The 19,124-nt window shown below is 35.9% G+C and overlaps 2 protein-coding genes across 3 annotated transcripts in view; both read left to right on the top strand.

Moving 5' to 3' along the window:
• The window catches only part of abca12 (ATP-binding cassette, sub-family A (ABC1), member 12), a 90,272-nt gene extending 82,554 nt beyond the window's left edge, over positions 1-7,718 (top strand). The window contains exons 69-74 of the mRNA XM_077215687.1: positions 3,584-3,718; positions 4,071-4,174; positions 4,834-4,926; positions 5,089-5,194; positions 6,097-6,234; positions 6,824-7,718. Of these exons, the coding sequence (XP_077071802.1) occupies positions 3,584-3,718; positions 4,071-4,174; positions 4,834-4,926; positions 5,089-5,194; positions 6,097-6,234; positions 6,824-6,925 (678 nt within the window). The 3' untranslated portion in view covers positions 6,926-7,718. The remainder of the gene's footprint in view (positions 1-3,583; positions 3,719-4,070; positions 4,175-4,833; positions 4,927-5,088; positions 5,195-6,096; positions 6,235-6,823) is intronic.
• A 920-nt stretch (positions 7,719-8,638) lies between these two features.
• The window catches only part of bard1 (BRCA1 associated RING domain 1), a 30,781-nt gene continuing 20,295 nt past the window's right edge, over positions 8,639-19,124 (top strand). The window contains exons 1-6 of one of the 2 annotated variants that reach the window (XM_077215362.1): positions 8,646-8,817; positions 13,243-13,360; positions 15,321-15,776; positions 15,953-16,312; positions 17,660-17,740; positions 18,317-18,489. In XM_077215362.1, coding sequence (XP_077071477.1) covers positions 15,729-15,776; positions 15,953-16,312; positions 17,660-17,740; positions 18,317-18,489 — 662 coding nt within the window. In that variant the 5' untranslated portion in view covers positions 8,646-8,817; positions 13,243-13,360; positions 15,321-15,728. Of the gene's footprint in view, positions 8,818-13,242; positions 13,361-15,320; positions 16,313-17,659; positions 17,741-18,316; positions 18,490-19,124 lie in introns of both variants that reach the window. The other variant, XM_077215361.1, reaches the window with a different exon arrangement.

The following is a 19,124-nucleotide window of genomic DNA, read 5'->3' as shown; positions in this document are numbered from 1 at the left end:
GTTATTGCAAGCCGTTGCGGTATGCATATTGCGATATACGGATTTGCGATATTTCTTTAATTTCGATATATTGTGCAGCCATACTACAAAGTTGTCCTTTTTATATATCCGTGAAAGAAAGAAAGTCATAAGGGTTTTAAATTACATAAGGGTGAGTAAATCGTGACAGAATATTCATGCTTGGAGAACTAACGCTTTAAATCTTTGAGTAAAGTTGATATAAAGTGCAACTTTGTCTAAAATGAAGTAAAACCGGCGCCATGTAATGATGATGTTACCCTTCTATAAAAAGGGTATAGAAGGAATTGACTTAACAATCTATGAATACCATCAGTCATCTTTTGGCTACCGAAAGCCTTTTTGTAGAAGCTGCTGAGACTTTGAAATGGCTTTTGCGATTTGGCCCATTAACTTGGATTAGAGGATTCAGAGGAAACGGCTGGTAAATTTTGATGTCCTGAGGGAAGCACACAGTTCAATGCCGGCCCAAAAGGATGATCTGTAGGTGCATATAAGCCCTGTTAGATGGAGAGTCCTTTATGGTCTCTTGCAGGTTTATGAGAAGCTATTTAAATTCATAGAATGTCCACTTGGATCCTTTGATGTATGAATCCAATTAGTTAAATGAATGCAGAAACCATGACATTCTCTGTGTGGGGTCAAATGTCAACCGGCATTTAATCAAAACATTATTCAAAGTGACTCATTATGATGTCAAGACTACACAATTAATGTGTGGAACAACTTGTTAAGCCTTTTTGGGGACAATTATTGCTTTGTTAATCAAAACTAAATTGCAGGGAAATTATGACTGAACTGCAAGTGTGTTAGATGCTTTGAAATAGGGCTGCACAATTTGGGGAAAACGTCAAATTTTTTCTGATAAAAATTGCAATTGTGATTTGAATGGTGATTCGTAATATTATTCATAAAAAATATTTATAAAAATATAGTAAACAAAATAATGGATATTTCATTGTAAAAACATTATTTTAATAATAATAATAATAATAATAATAATAATAATAATAATAATAAATGCTGGTTTCACTTTATTTTGATGGTCCCTTTAACACATTCTGTTGACTTGCACCTACATGTCTAATAACTCTCATCAGAGTGTTATTAGAGTATTAGTAGACAGGGTTAGAATAAGTTGACATGTTCTTGCAAAGTTACTTAGTCAGTAGAATGTATGTTGGAGGAAAATCACAATAATGAGTTAGCAGATACTAAGCAAACAGTCTACTAATACTCTAATGAGAGTTAGTGGACATGTAGTTGTAAAGTTACTTATAGTCAACAGAATGTTCAAAAGAGACCATCAAAATAAAGTGTTACCTACATTTTTTTGTTGTTGTTGTAAAATTCCAATACTTTTAAGGCTGTCTTTATTTCTTCATTTTCAAACATTAGACCATCAACATTTTATTTTGGTGAAAACCATGAGGAGCCTCTGTTTTGTTGAACACAGTTGGCTAATAAACGCTTTTCATTACAAGTTTGGGAAGCTGGTTGGCAAATTCAAAGCAGATGCAGAGATGAGAAACACGTAGCATATACAGGTCCTTCTCAAAAAATTTGCATATTGTGATAAAGTTCATTATTTTCCATAATGTAATGATAAAAATTAAACTTTCATATATTTTAGATTCATTGCACACCAACTGAAATATTTCAGGTTTTTTATTGTTTTAATACTGATGATTTTGGCATACAGCTCATGAAAACCCAAAATTCCTATCTCAAAAAATTAGCATATCATGAAAAGGTTCTCTAAACAAGCTATTAACCTAATCATCTGAATCAACTAATTAACTCTAAACACCTGCAAAAGATTCCTGAGTCTTTTAAAAACTCCCAGCCTGTTTCATTACTCAAAACCGCAATCATGGGTAAGACTGCCGACCTGACTGCTGTCCAGAAGGCCATCATTGACACCCTCAAGCAAGAGGGTAAGACACAGAAAGAAATTTCTGAACAAATAGGCTGTTCTCAGAGTGCTGTATCAAGGCACCTCAGTGGGAAGTCTGTGGGAAGGAAAAAGTGTGGCAAAAAACGCTGCACAACGAGAAGAGGTGACCGGACCCTGAGGAAGATTGTGAAGAAGGACCGATTCCAGACCTTGGGGGACCTGCGGAAGCAGTGGACTGAGTCTGGAGTAGAAACATCCAGAGCCACCGTGCACAGGCGTGTGCAGGAAATGGGCTACAGGTGCCGCATTCCCCAGGTCAAGCCACTTTTGAACCAGAAACAGCGGCAGAAGCGCCTGACCTGGGCTACAGAGAAGCAGCACTGGACTGTTGCTCAGTGGTCCAAAGTACTTTTTTCGGATGAAAGCAAATTTTGCACGTCATTCGGAAATCAAGGTGCCAGAGTCTGGAGGAAGACTGGGGAGAAGGAAATGCCAAAATGCCTGAAGTCCAGTGTCAAGTACCCACAGTCAGTGATGGTCTGGGGTGCCATGTCAGCTGCTGGTGTTGGTCCACTGTGTTTTATCAAGGGCAGGGTCAATGCAGCTAGCTATCAGGAGATTTTGGAGCACTTCATGCTTCCATCTGATTTTATTTTTCAGCACGACCTGGCACCTGCTCACAGTGCCAAAACCACTGGTAAATGGTTTACTGACCATGGTATTACTGTGCTCAATTGGCCTGCCAACTCTCCTGACCTGAACCCCATAGAGAATCTGTGGGATATTGTGAAGAGAAAGTTGAGAGACGCAAGACCCAACACTCTGGATGAGCTTATGGCCGCTATCGAAGCATCCTGGGCCTCCATAACACCTCAGCAGTGCCACAGGCTGATTGCCTCCATGCCACGCCGCATTGAAGCAGTTATTTCTGCAAAAGGATTCCTGACCAAGTATTGAGTGCATAACTGAACATAATTATTTGAAGGTTGACTTTTTTTTGGTATTAAAAACACTTATTTTATTGGTCGGATGAAATATGCTCATTTTTGGAAATAGGAATTCTGGGTTTTCATGAGCTGTATGCCAAAATCATCAGTATTAAAACGATAAAAGACCTGAAATATTTCAGTTGGTGTGCAATGAATGTAAAATATATGAAAGTTTAATTTTTATCATTACATTATGGAAAATAATGAACTTTATCACTATATGCTAATAATTTGAGAAGGAACTGTTTGTATATTTAATTAAATCCCAACCTTTGCAATTTGATAATCACACTACACCCATATCGCAATTTCAGTTTATTTAGATTTCATTGAGCAACCTCAATTTAAAATTGTTATTATTTTGTACATTATTAGTAATGTTTGCAAGGCTAACATCACTATTACGGTTGTAGAGTTAGGGATTTGAACAAACCCCAGTAAAAAAACACATAGCAACACCCTAACTACCACCCAAAACACCTTTGCAAACACATACAGCAATGGCCTGGCAACCAATCACAATAGCTTCGATTTGTGGGGTTTTGCACGAGCAAGAGGAACTCATATTTGCATCATAACATGTGAAAATCTAATTGTTATCAATTTATTTTCTTATTTAACATGATGTTATATTAATACATGCTGTGAGAATCTCAATATTTGATCTTTTTTTCTTTAGGTTGTTAACTATCTGTTGAAAAAGTTGGAGCTGAATTACCACAGACACAGCACAAGCGAGAATTACAGTTGTGGAACACGCCGGAAGCTTTCTACAGCCTTGGCCCTGATTGGAAACCCACAGATCCTTCTTCTGGTGAGCGAAAAACACACATCATCCCACTAAGCTGAAACTAGTTACCATTTAGTAATCAGTACAGCTACACTATAAATCACTGTATTGCATGTTGTCTTGAGTGTTTGCTCAGAGGGGTTTGAATGGGTAAAACATTGCACACTCATTGCAAACACCTCTGAAATGCGTCGGTGTGCTGTTTGGCCAAAGTCTCTTAGCGCCTCAGTTGTTCTAACTTGAAGTTTTGGCTTGGTGCATTGCACGATTGCATTTACCTGGGGAGTGTGTGGGATTTGCATTAGATTTTTCTGTCTCTGTTTAAACTCACAGAAACATCCCACGTGTTTCTTAAATGTTTCCTCTTACCTCTCAGGATGAACCCAGCTCTGGAATGGACCCCCGCTCCAAACGACACCTTTGGAAGATCATCTCTGAGCAAGTGATGAGCAAATGTGCTGTGGTTCTGACATCACACAGGTATTGACTGCTCTTGACTGACACTGCATCAGTTCCTCCAAACAAATGGGGGGCAGTAATGACACATTTAGCCAAAATCGGGGGTTATCAAGCTTTTTGATGCCAAGGACATCTAAATATGATGATCCACTTTCAAATATACAGTAAGGGACATCTTTTGTGAATTATGTACTTTGTGTATGTACTGAGAAAAATATTAAGCATGATATTATAAGGACAATAATTGGCCTTGACATTGTCATTATACTAAGCAACCCTCTATTAGAGTAAGATAAAATATAAAAAAAACAACATTTAAAATCCCATTTAAATGTATTTATTCCACTTACCACAATAAATATCATTACAAAGCAGCTACAGTATACAGACAATGTTGCCATATGTATACAAATATTATATATACATATATATTAAATAGTATTGCATTAAGCATGTTTAACTACATATTATAAGTTAACCTATTAATACGTTTTTTTACGTTTAAATCGTTTTTTAAAAGCCTGAAGACAGTGATATATTATATACTTAGATTCTATGCATTTCTTATGCTGCTTGTGGTCTTTCAGCATAGTACATTTCTACAGAAAGTTTTTGCCAATTTTGATGGGTTTTAGAGAGTTGGAAAAGGAGTTTCAGCAATATGTCTTTGTGTCCTACAGTATGGAGGAGTGTGAGGCCCTTTGCACCCGTCTGGCTATAATGGTAAAAGGACAGTTCAGATGTCTCGGCTCTCTACAGCACATCAAGAACAGGTCAGTGATTTATCTTTCTGTGTCGTGTGTTTCCTTCTACCAATTATTTTCCATAGTTCTTTCCCGTCTCCTTTTATTTTCCACACTCTAGAGCCTGATATCTCCTGCAGATGCTTCATCATTTTTTTCCTGATGATAAAATAATCTGTGTTCATCTGACAGGTTTGGCAAAGGATTCACGGTGAAGATGTACTTAGTTGGATCTTCCTATGATGTAGATATGATCAGTAACTTCATGCAGCAGAATTTCCCCAGCACGTTCCTCAAGGTGAGTAAAGAAAAACATCAGTATGATATGCTTTTTTTCCCAAACACATTTCAAAGACATTCATCTAACACATTTTTGGGGTATATTTTCTGAGATATTTTCTAAATTTAAACGAATTGATCACTTATTTCTGGAGTCATAACATGAGGAATCACATTCTTTGATTTTTTTATGATAAGAGATCATTGTTCTATGAAAACATATTGTGAACGTTTCAAAACTACTTTTCCAGTGAAGGTGCACATTTAAAGAGCACTTATTATTATGCCCTTGTACGAAGTCAATTCAAGTTTTCAAGCTTGAATGTTTTTTTAAACATATTTTACATTGTTGCAGAACCTCTCTCAGTGCTTACTGATATATAGAGAATAACTCCCTTTGGAGTGACTTTGTGCTTTGTAACTTTGCAGACCTTTTTCGTGCTCAAAAACATTACACACTAAGGAAAGTTGGGGAAAAAAACCAAAACACAAACCCCCCCCCCCCACATAATAGATTTTCTTTAAAACTAAGCTGTGAAATCAGCCTGTTCAGAACTTCTACTACTTTTTACGTCAGATGAAGACATTTAAACACATGACAGCCCACATATGTGCCCACATGCAATTATTGAAGATTTAAATTACTGTATTGGACTTGACAGCAATGCACTGTATCTCATTTCACATGTAAATAAAGTGTTTACAGAGAAGTCTTGAAGGCACAGCAGCAAAAATAAAAACAGCATGGGTCAGAGAGAGTCATAATTAAATTATGCTTGTTTTGGGGACAAAGAAAACTATGCTACTAATATTATTAGTGGACGTTTAAAATTAGTGGATTCGTAAAAATCTTTGATGTGATCCCTTTAAGTGTATTTTGTTATTCTAGCTAGCTAAGTTATTCATCTTATGTCCATAAAGGATCATCACTCGAATATGGTGGAGTACCATGTGCCTGTGGCTCCTGGTGGTGTGGCTTCAATCTTTGGCCTGTTAGAGTCCAACAAGGCTGTACTGCAAATCAAACACTTTTCAGTCAGCCAGACCACTCTGGATGAGGTATGATACATCCTGTGGAACACCAAGATTTTTTTTTGAAGAATTTTCACACATCTCATACAGTTCATAGTGATTTGTCAAATCATAAAAGTAGTCCTTAAACCAACGTTTTTTTTTTGTATCATTGAGATAATTTTATAATTTTTATTAATATTTTGAATTAGATTTTATGTTTGTATTTTCTGTTTTCATTTTAATATCAGAGAGTAATTTGTTCTGGATTTTTGTCAAATGTCTAGTTTTTTTCCAGTTGTAGTTAGGGGGGTTCTTTACATCAGGTTTAGACTAAATGAAAATAGGAGGAGATGCCTATTTTATATTTTATTTGATTATACTGTATATTAACATTTATTTATTAACAAGTGGATTCATTTATAATAATAACCCTGCCTGACACTATATTTATTCTTTTGAAATAATTCAAGAACTTTATGTGAGGAACAGACCAAAGTCTCTTTTGTTATACACTGAAATTTAAATAAATCATTACAAAATGTTTAATTGTGAAGGTGGTGATGGTGGAAATGGAGAAAAATGAAAAGAGCTGGTGATGTTGAGACTAAACGATTGTCTTGACTTGTCTCTATAGGTTTTCATTAACTTTGCCATGGGGAAAACGGACACAGACGCACAGGAAATCACGGAAGGATCGGACATCGACAGTCTAGACTCGTACGATGCTTTAGACTGATGAAGTATTTGCACTATTATGACATTCAAAGAACCTCAAAAAAGACATTTATTTAATATAATAGGAAATCTTTTATAGACTATATCATATTTTGGGTTTGTGATTTTGATGAAAGGCAAAACAATTTTGTATTGAATAATGAAGTCACCAAAAGGCTTAGGGATAATTATTGAAGATCATTATGAAAAATTATGTGTATTCACCTTCTTTCTACTCTTCCAAATATGGGTTCGAATATTGATCAACATTAAATAACCTATTCATGGCTTTTGTTTTGTTTTGTTATGTTATTTGTATCGCCATTGAGGTTAAATATGCAGAAAGTCTACATTAGTTTACATAGTTTGATGCAAATTCAACGTTTACTTTCATTAGTCCTCAAAGAAATTCGCTGCTACTTATCAAAGGATGTGAAGTCATTTATTTACTAAATTGTTTGAAATTATACCAGCTCTACCAGATATATATATTATATATATTTTAATCAAAACATAACAGAATTAAATATGTATGCTGAGGGAAGAGTCCATCCTGTTAAACTGCTGGCTGCATCTATGCAGCTTTTGTCTGGGGTCGAAATAAATCACAAAGACCTTTTTGGCTCCGAGATATAAATGATTCTTCAATGTCTGCACATCTTCACTCTCATTAATATTTTCTCTGAAGGCACATCTCTTGTGCAAGAATGTACTGAATATTTCATCGGCCCTTTCCTCTGTCTGCTTCAAGGCACAGTTCCTCTTTTAAAAATGTACCAAGCTTATTTTTACATTAAAGCTATTTTTCACATGCAGTTGTTGAGCGTTTGTCTTATTTAATGCGGTGCAATTGGTTCTTTATGTCATGAGTTGAGGTATGCAATTTCTTTGCATAGAATATTGAGCACTGTGGAAGTGATTAACTGTCTCATGTTCATTCGAACTGCCTTTCAGTTTTCTTTTTCCTCTTTTACATATGGGAACACATGTAGGTAAAGTGGGACACTTTCTGATAATTTGTCATCGGTGTCATTTTAAAATATTTCAAATGACTTAACCCCTCACACAATGACATTTTAGAAAGTTAAATAACTTCAATAAACTTTACAGATGGATTTTTAAAAGCAAAAATACAAACCATCTTAACAGACTGAACTAAATAGCCTACTGTATATGCTGTATAGGGTGAGGAATTGTACTTTAGTGATACAATAATCAAATTAAAATGGAAATTATCACTGTCACAAACTACCCATGATATTTATTTCTCAAGAATGTTCTCATGAAAAGGTATTTTTTGGTGTGTAAAATATCTTAAGTTAATTTCTTAATACATTTATTTTGTATTTTAGAAGTACACAAAGTAATGAAATTATGAAGGCGAATTACGCATTCACCCATATATTCACTTAATTGTGCTTTTGTGATGAAAGAATAACAAACTAATATGTTTGCCATGTATAAAAGTTTGAGTTTAATATGTTATCCAATATATCAGGCAATAGAAATATAGGACAAAATATATAGAAAATATACAATAACAATGCCCATGAGTAGCCTACTTTATATTCAAAGTTTTTTCAAAACGTTTGGGATTTTTATATTGACGTTTTAGTCTGCGAAACCATTAAATACAAATCAGTAAGGAAGGTCATTAAAACGGAACTTCATAACTAAAGCCCAGTTGACCAATCAGAGTGTAAGTTTGCTCATCTGAGCTCCACCCCTTCGTTTCAGCTGCTGTTGGCGCCACCTGAAAAAAACACGTCTGTTTACAGAAATATTGTGATCGGTCTCTTTCTCGGTTATTATGGATCAAGAAATATCATCCTGTCATGCTGTCAAAACCTGTGACATTTACCTGGATTAAAGAGGCATTTGCACAGTTCCGAAACTTCTCCTATTTTCTAAATGGTAGGCTATGCTTTAGTTTCATAATCAAAGCAGACGGGCATCCTGGTCCTGTTAACAGGCCAAAGACTTCGTTTCTGTCCAATCAAAGTCATTTTAAAATGATTTTACAACATCGTGCAGTAATCATATCTCAGGAGGGAGGCGGTAAGCCTTGGACTCAGTGACCATATACTCTGCTGGTTTAGTAAATTATTGCCATGCATTGATTCGCATCGTGCGTATCCGAATCTGCTGCTTATTTATGGGTTGGAGCTTTATCAGGCTTATATCATGAATATTTCTCTATCAAATAAACATAATTTTAAAACTGTTACACTCCTATAGGTATATGATTGATTACATATAAATGTTCTGTATGTTTGTTTGCGCGCGTGTGTACACACACACACACACACACACACACACACACACACACACACACACACACACACACACACACACAAACACAGACACACACACACACGCATACAAACATACAGAACATTTATATGTAATCAATCATATACCTGAAGGAGTTTTAAAAATATGTAGTTTTAAAATTGTTCATTTGTGTGTATATATATATATATATATATATATACACACACAAATAAACGTGTATATATATATATATATATATATATATATACGTACATACGGTCATGGTCATAATTCCTGGCAACCTAGTTATGAACATAAAATGCGAAAATAAATCTGCATTGTTTTCCTTTTGATATTATATAAAAATAAATCACAAGAATCTAACCTTTCTTTGAAGTAAAAGAATTGAAAGTGGGGGGTAAATCACATTACGAAATAAATGCTTTTCTCCAAAAGACGCTGGCCATAATTATTGGCTCCCTGTTATTTAATACTTTTTGCAACCTCCTTTTGCCAAGATAACAGCTCTGAGTTTTCTTGCATAATGCCTGATGAGTTTGGAGAACACCTGACAAGAGATCAGAGACCATTCCTCCATAAAGAATCTCTCCAGATCCTTCAGATTCCCAGATCCATGTTGGTGTTTCTTCTCTTCAGTTCAGCCCACTCATCTTCTATAGGGTTCAGGTCAGGAGACTGGGATGGTCATGGCAGAAGCTTCCTTTTGTGCTCAGCGACACATTTTTGTGATGATTTTGATGTTTGTTTTGGATTATAGTCCTGATGGAAGATCCAACCATGGGCCATTGATTTCTAGCAGAGGCCATCCTGATTTTTTTATCTGTTGGTATTTGATAGAATCCATGATACCATGTATCTGAACAAGATGTCAAGGTCCTCCGGCAGAAATATATGCCCACAACATTAAAGATCCAGCAGTATGTGGACATGGAGTACTTTTTATCCCCTCTTGCACAAAACCCATCTTGTGGGTTTTCTGCCAAAAAGCTCATTTTTTTTATAGTTTCATCTGACAATAAAATAGTGTCTGACAACTGAATATGCTGGAGTGCGGTTTTGGATGAGTGCAGATCAACTAATCTCTGCAATCCTCCAGCTGTGATCCTTGGAGAGTCTCTGGCCACTCAAACTCTCCTCCTCGCAGCACATTAAAACAATACACACACGTCCTCACAGCGTTTTTCCTGTTGATTGGAACTTCTTAATTATTGCCCTGATGGTGGAAATTGAGAATTTTCTTACAGCCACTTTCTATTTTGTGAAGCTCAACAATCTTTTGCTGCACATCTATGGTTTTACCTATGGATGGTTGATCAATAACATATTATTTAGCTACCTTTTTTTATGGATAGGCCTTCAACATCTCAAACTTACTTTCACCTTCCCATAATACTCTTTTCTAACCCTTTACCATCGAGTTCATATGTTATTTTTGTCACTCTAACATTTTCTTCATATTTGACAAGTTTCAGATGTAGTTTTATCTTTGAAAGTCTTCTTAAAAGGCCGGCATCTCTCCGTCTTCTCCTCAGTGTTGCAGATGAAACTGGTGTTTGGTGTGTACTGTTTATTGAAGCTGTCAGCTGAGCGTCTGTTTCTCAAGCTAGAGACTCTGAAGTACTTGCTTTCTGCAGTGTTGTGCATCTGGCCCGTCCACTTCTCTCTCTGTCCTGGTTCAATGCAGTTTACTTTCTTCTTTTCGAGGCAGTAGTACATGCGATAGCATTTATCTCTCAAATGGACAACAAACTGATTATTTTCTCAAGAAAGCTGTTTCTTTACAGCCCTTTTTGAAGCTAGAGTGTAGGAATGCAAGTGTGCTCAGTACTCAAAACAGAGCCGTTGAAGTGCTGTTTCTACACTTCATTAAGTAGGACAACCTTTTTAACTGCGCTAAGATAATAAGAAGGGATTATTTAGTACTAAATCAACACATTACTGTGATTTCTTAAGGATAGGGTAATGTTGTCTTAGACTGTATTGTATTGGCTGCTTATATGGGACTTTTCGACTTTTAAACAGTAATAACACCTTTAGTAATGGTGTTTTTGATCAGTCAAAAGCTACCTTGGTTAACAAAAGTATCATTTTTTTTTTTAAATGTGTTGATGATACCAAATGTTCTCAGATCTTTCTCCTTAGCCATTTATTTTGATTTACATATACTACCAGTTAAACGATGAAGAATTAAGATTTTGTTACGTTTTTGAAAGAAGTCTCCTATGATGCTCACCAAGGCTGCATTTATTTGATCATAAATGGAGTTAAAAACTGTAATATTGTGAAATAATTTAAAAATGCAATTTATTCCTGTGATGGAAAAGCTGAATTGTTAGAATCATTACTCCAGTCTTCAGTGTCACATGATTTTCAGAAATCATTCTAATATGCTGATTTGGAGCTATTTTTTTTATTTTTATTTTTTACTTATTATCATTGAACCGGTTGTGTTGCCTAATTCTTTATCATTAAAAAGTTTGGGGTAAGGAAGGTGTGTTTTTTTTTTAATTTAGTTTTTTTTAGAAGTGTATACTATTATTCAGCAAGGTCAGATTAAATTGATCGAAAGGGACAGGAAAGCCTTTTATAAGGTTTCAAAAGATTTCCACTTCCACATAAATTCCATTCACTGAACTTTCATCAAAATACCTTGAGAAAAATGCATCATGGTTTCCAAAAAAATGTTAAGCAGCAAAAGCGGTTTTCAACAATGATAATAATAAGAGTCCTTATTAAGAATTGAGACATTGATGGCTGGCGTAATACCCACTACCGGCACATCCGGGAACTTAACTGTCAATTTCGTCCCCGCCCCTTTTTAGTGGAAATCAAATTAGACTTCCCATAGACTTCGATACAATATAACGGCACAAAACAACGTCTGTACACAGCCGGCAGTCGTGAATAACTTAAGAAATCACTAAGATTAAACATGTCGAGTAATTAAATGTCCACCCTGCCTGCCATAGAGCGTGAAAGATACATCAACAAACTTAATTTTGTCAATTTAAAAACGTCCCTTCATTCTCCCAGCGTCAAATTGGTGTAACAACCCAGTGGCCAGAGGTGTCTTACCCGGACATTTACTCGTAGTCGTACCTCATCGAATAACCATGGTAAGCCATTGAATGATTTTACTTCGTTTTTGAAAGTAAACATCTTTAAATATATATATATATATATATATATATATATATATATATATATATATATATATATAATGTCTTATAATATACATTATAATATATCTTATAATATATATATATATATATAACCCCACTGGGTGGGGTTGTTCATTCTCCCAGTTGTTACACTAATTTGACACTGGGAGAATGAAGGGACATGTTTTTAAATTGACAAAATTAAGTTTGTATATATTAGAAGATATATTATAATATATATTATAAGACATTATATATATATATATATATATATATTTAAAGATGTTTACTTTCAAAAACGAAGTAAAATCATTCAATGGCTTACCATGGTTATTCGATGAGGTACGACTACGAGTAAATGTCCGGGTAAGACACCTCTGGCCACTGGGTTGTTACACCAATTTAACGCTGGGAGAATGAAGGGACAAGTTTTTAAATTGACCAAATTAAGTTTGTTGATGCATCTTTCATGCTCAATGGCAGGCAGGGTGGACATATAATTACTTGATTGACATGTTTAATCTTAGTGATTTCTTAAGTTATTCACGCCTGTCGACTGTACGGACGTTGTTTTGTGACTGATGTAATGGCTGATGAAAATTCAGCTTTGCATCACAGAAATAAATTATATCTCAAAGTATATTAAAATAGAAAACCATTATTTTAAATTGTAATAATATTTCACAATATTACTGTTTTGTATTTTTGATCAAATAAATAGAGCCTAGGTGAAAATAAGATACTTCTTTCAAAAACATTAAAAATAGTAATGGTTTTGACCGGTAGTACTAATATTAATATATGTATACTTGTTTTTCCACTATATCACCCAGCCCTTATAAATATACAGAATAATAAAGTATGCATGTGGTCTGTCCTATAGGTCTTGTGCAGGACCTCATGCTGGTGATGTTTGCACTGTGTGCCAAGGTCCTGCTTGGGTGAAAGCCTTTTGAATCAACAAACAGCTCAGTCCCTCCTAAAGTCACCAGATTCCTCAAGTAAGACAAGACCTTCACATCATGACATCAAGCACCTAATTATAACTATAATACTTGTATATTATTACATCCCTGAATGTAATGTACTGAACACTATGGACTTCTTAAATTGATGTTCCTTTTTTTTTTTCAACACTCAAATCCCCAACTGAACTTTGAGCTTGATAATGACTATAATTATGCAATGTAATTTTCCATAGTAGCTCTGGCGGTTTCCTCTGAGCTGAGCTGAGCTCGGGGTGATGTTGCCGATGGCAGAGAGATGTGCTGTCTGACAGACAGGTCTGTGCCCCAGGGGTCAGGGAGTTTAACTCTGCAGAGGAGATTGAGTTGGTGGAGAGGTCACGTTGATTCCCTCATGCTGGTGCTGCTTTTGCATCAAATACAACAGCTAGGCAGGAGAAGTGTATAAAACCCCTGGATAAATGTTTTCATTACATCTTTACACACCACACTCTGCTTTAGCTCTGCCAGCATTCTGAGGTTAATGTCAGCAGGGGGCTACTATTTAAAATAATGTCAAAGCTCACTGTTCTTTCAAAGGTTTCTTTTTTGTCAATGACAAAATTCATTTTAGATATTATTTGTAGGAATTTCTTTTCTTTTTTTACTTCTTTATTATTATAATTGTTATTTCATATACATTTATTGTTAAATAGGTGTATTCAAGTCATTGCAGGGTATGGACAAGTATAGAATTAGATTTTGAGCAATTTCCAGGTCTGGATAAGTATAAAAAACTATCTGTGTTTCCAGACTATTGCCCCTATTTAGTTTTGTAAAATATAACGTTAAGAGATTCTAAAAATAAATGTATCATACAAGGAGAGTGTTTTCATAGCATAAGTTCATTGATTATTTAGTGGTTGTCGAAATTTTGGTGGTTTTTCATTTTGTCGACAAGGTGGACATTTTCATTTAGCAGATATGCAAGTTATAAAGTGTTATCAAAGTGTTATCACTTCGAGAAAACTAATGGAAACAAAAAACTTTTTTTTTAACAGATTTTTGTACTAAATACCAAAAATAGTGATGAAAATAATTCTGTATGAGCCATTTAAGTTAAATTTAGTTTGAGTCTGGAAAAGTATGGAATTTAAAATGTAAAATGTGTAGGAACCCTCTCATTGTGTCCTTTAAAATAGTACTTTAAAGGATTACTTCACTTTTAAAAAAAATTTTGCTTATAATTTACTCACCCCCATGTCATCCAAGATGTCCATGTCTTTCTTTCTTCAGTCGAAAAGAAATTAAGGTTTTTGATGAAAACATTCTAGGATTTTTCTCCATATAATGGACTTCACTGGGTACCAAACGGTCCAAGGTCCAAAAGACAGTTTCAGTGCAGCTTCAAAGGGCTTTAAACGACACCAGACGATGCATAAGGGTGTTATCTTGCGAAACGATCGGTCATTTAAAAAATAAATAAAAAAGTTGAAGTTTTATAAGCACAAATGCTCGCCTTGCTCTGTTCTGTGATGCATGTTCGTGACTCTCCTGTTCGAACTCGTTCATCAAAATGAACAAATCTTTTTTCGAGTCATTTCGTTCATCAGCGAACAAAATGAACGAAATGACTCAAAAAAAGATTTGTGAGCATTTGTGCTTATAAAACTTCAACTATTTATTTATTTTTGAAATGACCGATCGTTTCGCAAGATAAGACCCTTATGCATCGCCTGGTGTCGTTTAAAGCCCTTAGAAGCTGCACTGAAACTGTCATTTGGACCTTGGACCGTTTGGTACCCAGTGAAGTCCATTATATGGAGAAAAATCCTAGTGTGTTTTCATCAAAAACCTTAATTTCTTTTCGACTGAAGAAAGAAAGACATGGACATCTTGGATGACATGGGGGTGAGTAAATTATCGTTTAAAAAGTGAACTAATCCTTTAATGTGCTCAACATTTGACTTCCTGAGATGACTATTTTTTAATAATTTATTTTATTCTCTTTGTTTAGCCATGGCCACTGATACCATCAAATCAAAAGAGAGCTGTGTCCCTAAGAATAAGAAGAACGTCAAGATATGGTTTAGCCCAAAAAGTCGCAAAATACGTTGCTGTATCGAGAAACCCGCTGGATCAAACAAATCAAATGGATTCCAGGGAACGGAAGCCACTTCGTCCGAACCTAAGGACCTGTCTGTCTTCAACTTCACCTCTTCCTCCCAGGAATCTGGCTCATCCACTCCTCCAAGGGGGAAGGCATATAAGAAAACAAAGAAAAGGAGCCAAGTCTACAGACAAGCCAGCGGTGCTCAAAGACCCACAACACAGACTCTGACTATGCAGGAATGTAAAAGGCTGAAGCTAGAAGCTATCAATCAGCATTGGGCCAATGGAAAAGAAGCTGCTATAGACAAGAAGGATGAAGAGCATGAGAAAGTTAGCTCTGGAGATGAATACAGGAGGTCTGGTAAGAGAGTTTCTTTCCTTTTCCCTCGCAGTCAGCCCGAGGAGACTCATAAGGCTCCTCACCAAGGGGAGAATCAAATTCCCAGTCCCCAAAAAAGCATATTAAGCAATATGGAAATTGAAAACCCTGAAAAGCAAAACTGTGCAACTTTGAGTTCATCATATCATGATCAACAGGTTGTGGCTGTCACTGATATCCCACCAGAATCAAATGAAAATGCTCCAGGCCCTCCTCAGCCTTCCCTTCCTGGAACTGGTAAGAGAACAAGGGAGAATAAGGACAGTTATGGTCCGCAGAGTACGCCAAAACAACCCAGAAATTCAGGACGGAAGAATAGGTTATCTAAAGAAGGAACTGGAGACCCCTCTCAGAGGACATCCAGACTGTCCAGTGAGAAGCAGAATGTGAAGCCAATCACACCATCTACCCCTGACCTCAGGAGGAAGTCTCTCAGTGTGAGACGAAATCAGACAAGTCCCTCTTTCATGAAGAGGAACCACAATGGAGAGACGCCACTGCACTTAGCTGCCATAAAGGTTTGCGTTGACTTCCACACATCTACACATTGGTTTGTTGCAGGGATGGAAATTAACTTTTTTGTCCACTGGACAAAAATCTACTTTTGGATTTCAAAATCTACCAGCCACTTAATGTTTTTACCAGCCACTTTCTTCTTTTTAACCGACAATGTGTAACTACATGTAAAAATTAATACTACAAGATCTACAATACAGTTTATTTAATCTCAAGTCTCAATGAAATACTGACATTTTCTCTTTCTCTCTTATAACGTTACACACACAAACCATGAACTGATATATAGGCTATTTCATTGAATGAGTAGGGCAGATTAAACAAAAAACTGAACCGATTTTTGAACCGATATGTTGGAGGTTGCTCTCTCTGCGAGAGTAGCCTGTTCTGCCATATTTACATGATGCGCTCGCGGTTAGCTCTCTTTCGGGACGGCAAAGTAACCGCCTCTCGCGTGCAAGCCTCGATGGAAGAAGCGCGCAGGTAGATGTTCGCGCGGCTAGCTCTTTACGACACTAGAGCTACCCCGCCCTAAAAATACACCATGCGCTCGCGGCTAGCTCTCCCTTTGGACGGCAAACCACCTCTCGCGCTCCCACGTTTTCTTCCATCGTCGACCCTCGACGGAAGAAGCGCGCGGGTGTTGAAGTGGAACTCCTCTAAAAGTGTCCGCTGTCCGGATGAAACGGTATGCTATTTTTATTTACCCGCCACAACACAAAGTCACCCGCATTTGGCTGGTGGTGGGTGCTAATTTCCATCCCTGGTTTGTTGGCATCTGTTAGGCCAGCCTCTACAAAATGACAGATAAATATGTGCTAAAATAGTGCCTTTGATGTCAATACATATCAATACATGGAACATTTTTTCTTCTCCGGTTTAAATTTGTTAAGTAGGGATACACACTATTTTGGTTATTTTATCAAATTAATTGTTATCGGAAGATATTTGATTATTGCAAATAGTATAATAATACATTTTAATATCTGCCATTTACCGCTTTTTGTTTATTGGCTTATAAGTATAGGACAGAATTTGAATGATGATCATCTCTTTTGTTACCACAAAAGTTGCATCGGTGTAAGCATTTTGTTATTACATTCAGTAATGTAAAATACCAGTAAATAAAAACTTTTATAAACATAAGCTCTAAAAACGTGTTTTATTTCCACTCACTCCACAAAAATGCTTATTAGTAGAACAAGATTGAAGAATATAAGTATAAACTAGTATTCTTAGTATTCCAGCTGCGAGTCACTTTGACTACTTAATGATGGATGCTAGGTCAGTGTTTGAGTCTAGTTGATCAATATCTTACACTGATCTTTTGACCCTGGTCTTCTGTACAGGGTGATGTGGAGGAGGTCCGTAAGCTCCTTGCTCTGGGAGCTGACCCCAACCTGAAGGACAACGCAGGCTGGACACCACTGGTGAGCGAAGAGAACTCGCACACAATTCAATATAAATATTTTACACTGCCTTGTCTCTTGTTCGAGGTTGTCTGGGCTGAAAATGGTTGAAAAGCTTTTCCTTGTTTGTACAGTAATGTATGTTATCCTAGCAGTCTTAATAGATAATGTAGATTTCACCATTGCCTTTCCATGTTTGTGGAAGTCTTTGAAATGTTTTATGCTGTCTATGTATACATGTATATTAGTATGTATATACAAAGGATTTTATTATTATTATTTATGTATTTATTTATTTTTACATATGTCAGATTGGGGCAAGTTGTCAAGTGATAAGGATTATACATTTAAATAGTTTTATAATGTAAAATTTTTATTGTTGGCCAAAACAATGGTTTGATATTTTTATCTTTTTATGAAATGTTTTGATTTTCATAGTTGTTTTGCTGTTTAAATTAAAATGCTTATTGGCAGGTTCCATTGTGAAAACCTACTCCATATAGTGTTATAGACAATGCTTATCCCATATAGACAGTTTTCAGTGAACATTGTTGTACTAAGGCAATTATGTATTATCATTGTGTTTTGTTTTTGCAGCATGAGGCCTGTAATCTCGGTCATCTGGGAGTGGTGGAGGATCTGCTTCAGCAGGGGGCGCTGTTGAACACACCAGGTTATCAGAATGACTCTCCACTGCATGATGCCATCAGGAACGGCCACATAGCGGTGGTCAAGCTCTTGGTTGAACGTGGCGCGTCCCAAAGTGTTCTGTGAGTACTTGACTTCACATTCTCTCACCTCAAAAACTGAAGCAGTCACCAGAAGCTGAGGTTTGGTTGAATATACTCAATTGGGGGGGGGGATGGAATAACCATATCTTTGTATATTTGAGTGTGTGTGTGTGTGTGTGTGTGTGTGTGTGTGTGTGTGTGTGTGTGTGTGTGTGTAAAAAGTATTACAAAAACTGAAAAATACAAACACACACACATATAAATAAATATATATATATATATATATATTTTTTTTTTTTTAAAGAAATCAATACTTTTAGTCAGCAAGACAACTAAGAGATTTATAATGTTACAACATATTTCCATTTCAAGAAAATGCTGCTCTTTTGTTTTTTTTCCTATTTATTATATAAAAAGAACCTTAACCCAAACTTTTGAATGATTGTGTATCACAGTTTCCACAGAAATATTAAGCTGCAAAAATTACATGTACACACTACCCTTCAAAAGTCTGGAGTGTACGGACTGTTTTTTGGAAAATCCAGTGAAATAATTGTTTTACATATTTAAAGAACTTAATCTCATTTGATTCTTAATTATTAATTGATTTGTTTTAATTTTAAAATAAACAAAAAAATATAGGATTTTTCATAACATAAATACATGTCTTGCAT

The sequence above is a fragment of the Siphateles boraxobius genome, unplaced genomic scaffold, assembly GCF_051911475.1.
Source record: "Siphateles boraxobius isolate OS27281-9 unplaced genomic scaffold, OSU_SipBor_1 7, whole genome shotgun sequence".
Lineage (NCBI taxonomy): Eukaryota > Metazoa > Chordata > Actinopteri > Cypriniformes > Leuciscidae > Siphateles > Siphateles boraxobius.
The sequence above is the reverse complement of the archived record's forward strand: the minus strand, read 5'-3'. Positions and strand labels throughout refer to the sequence as shown.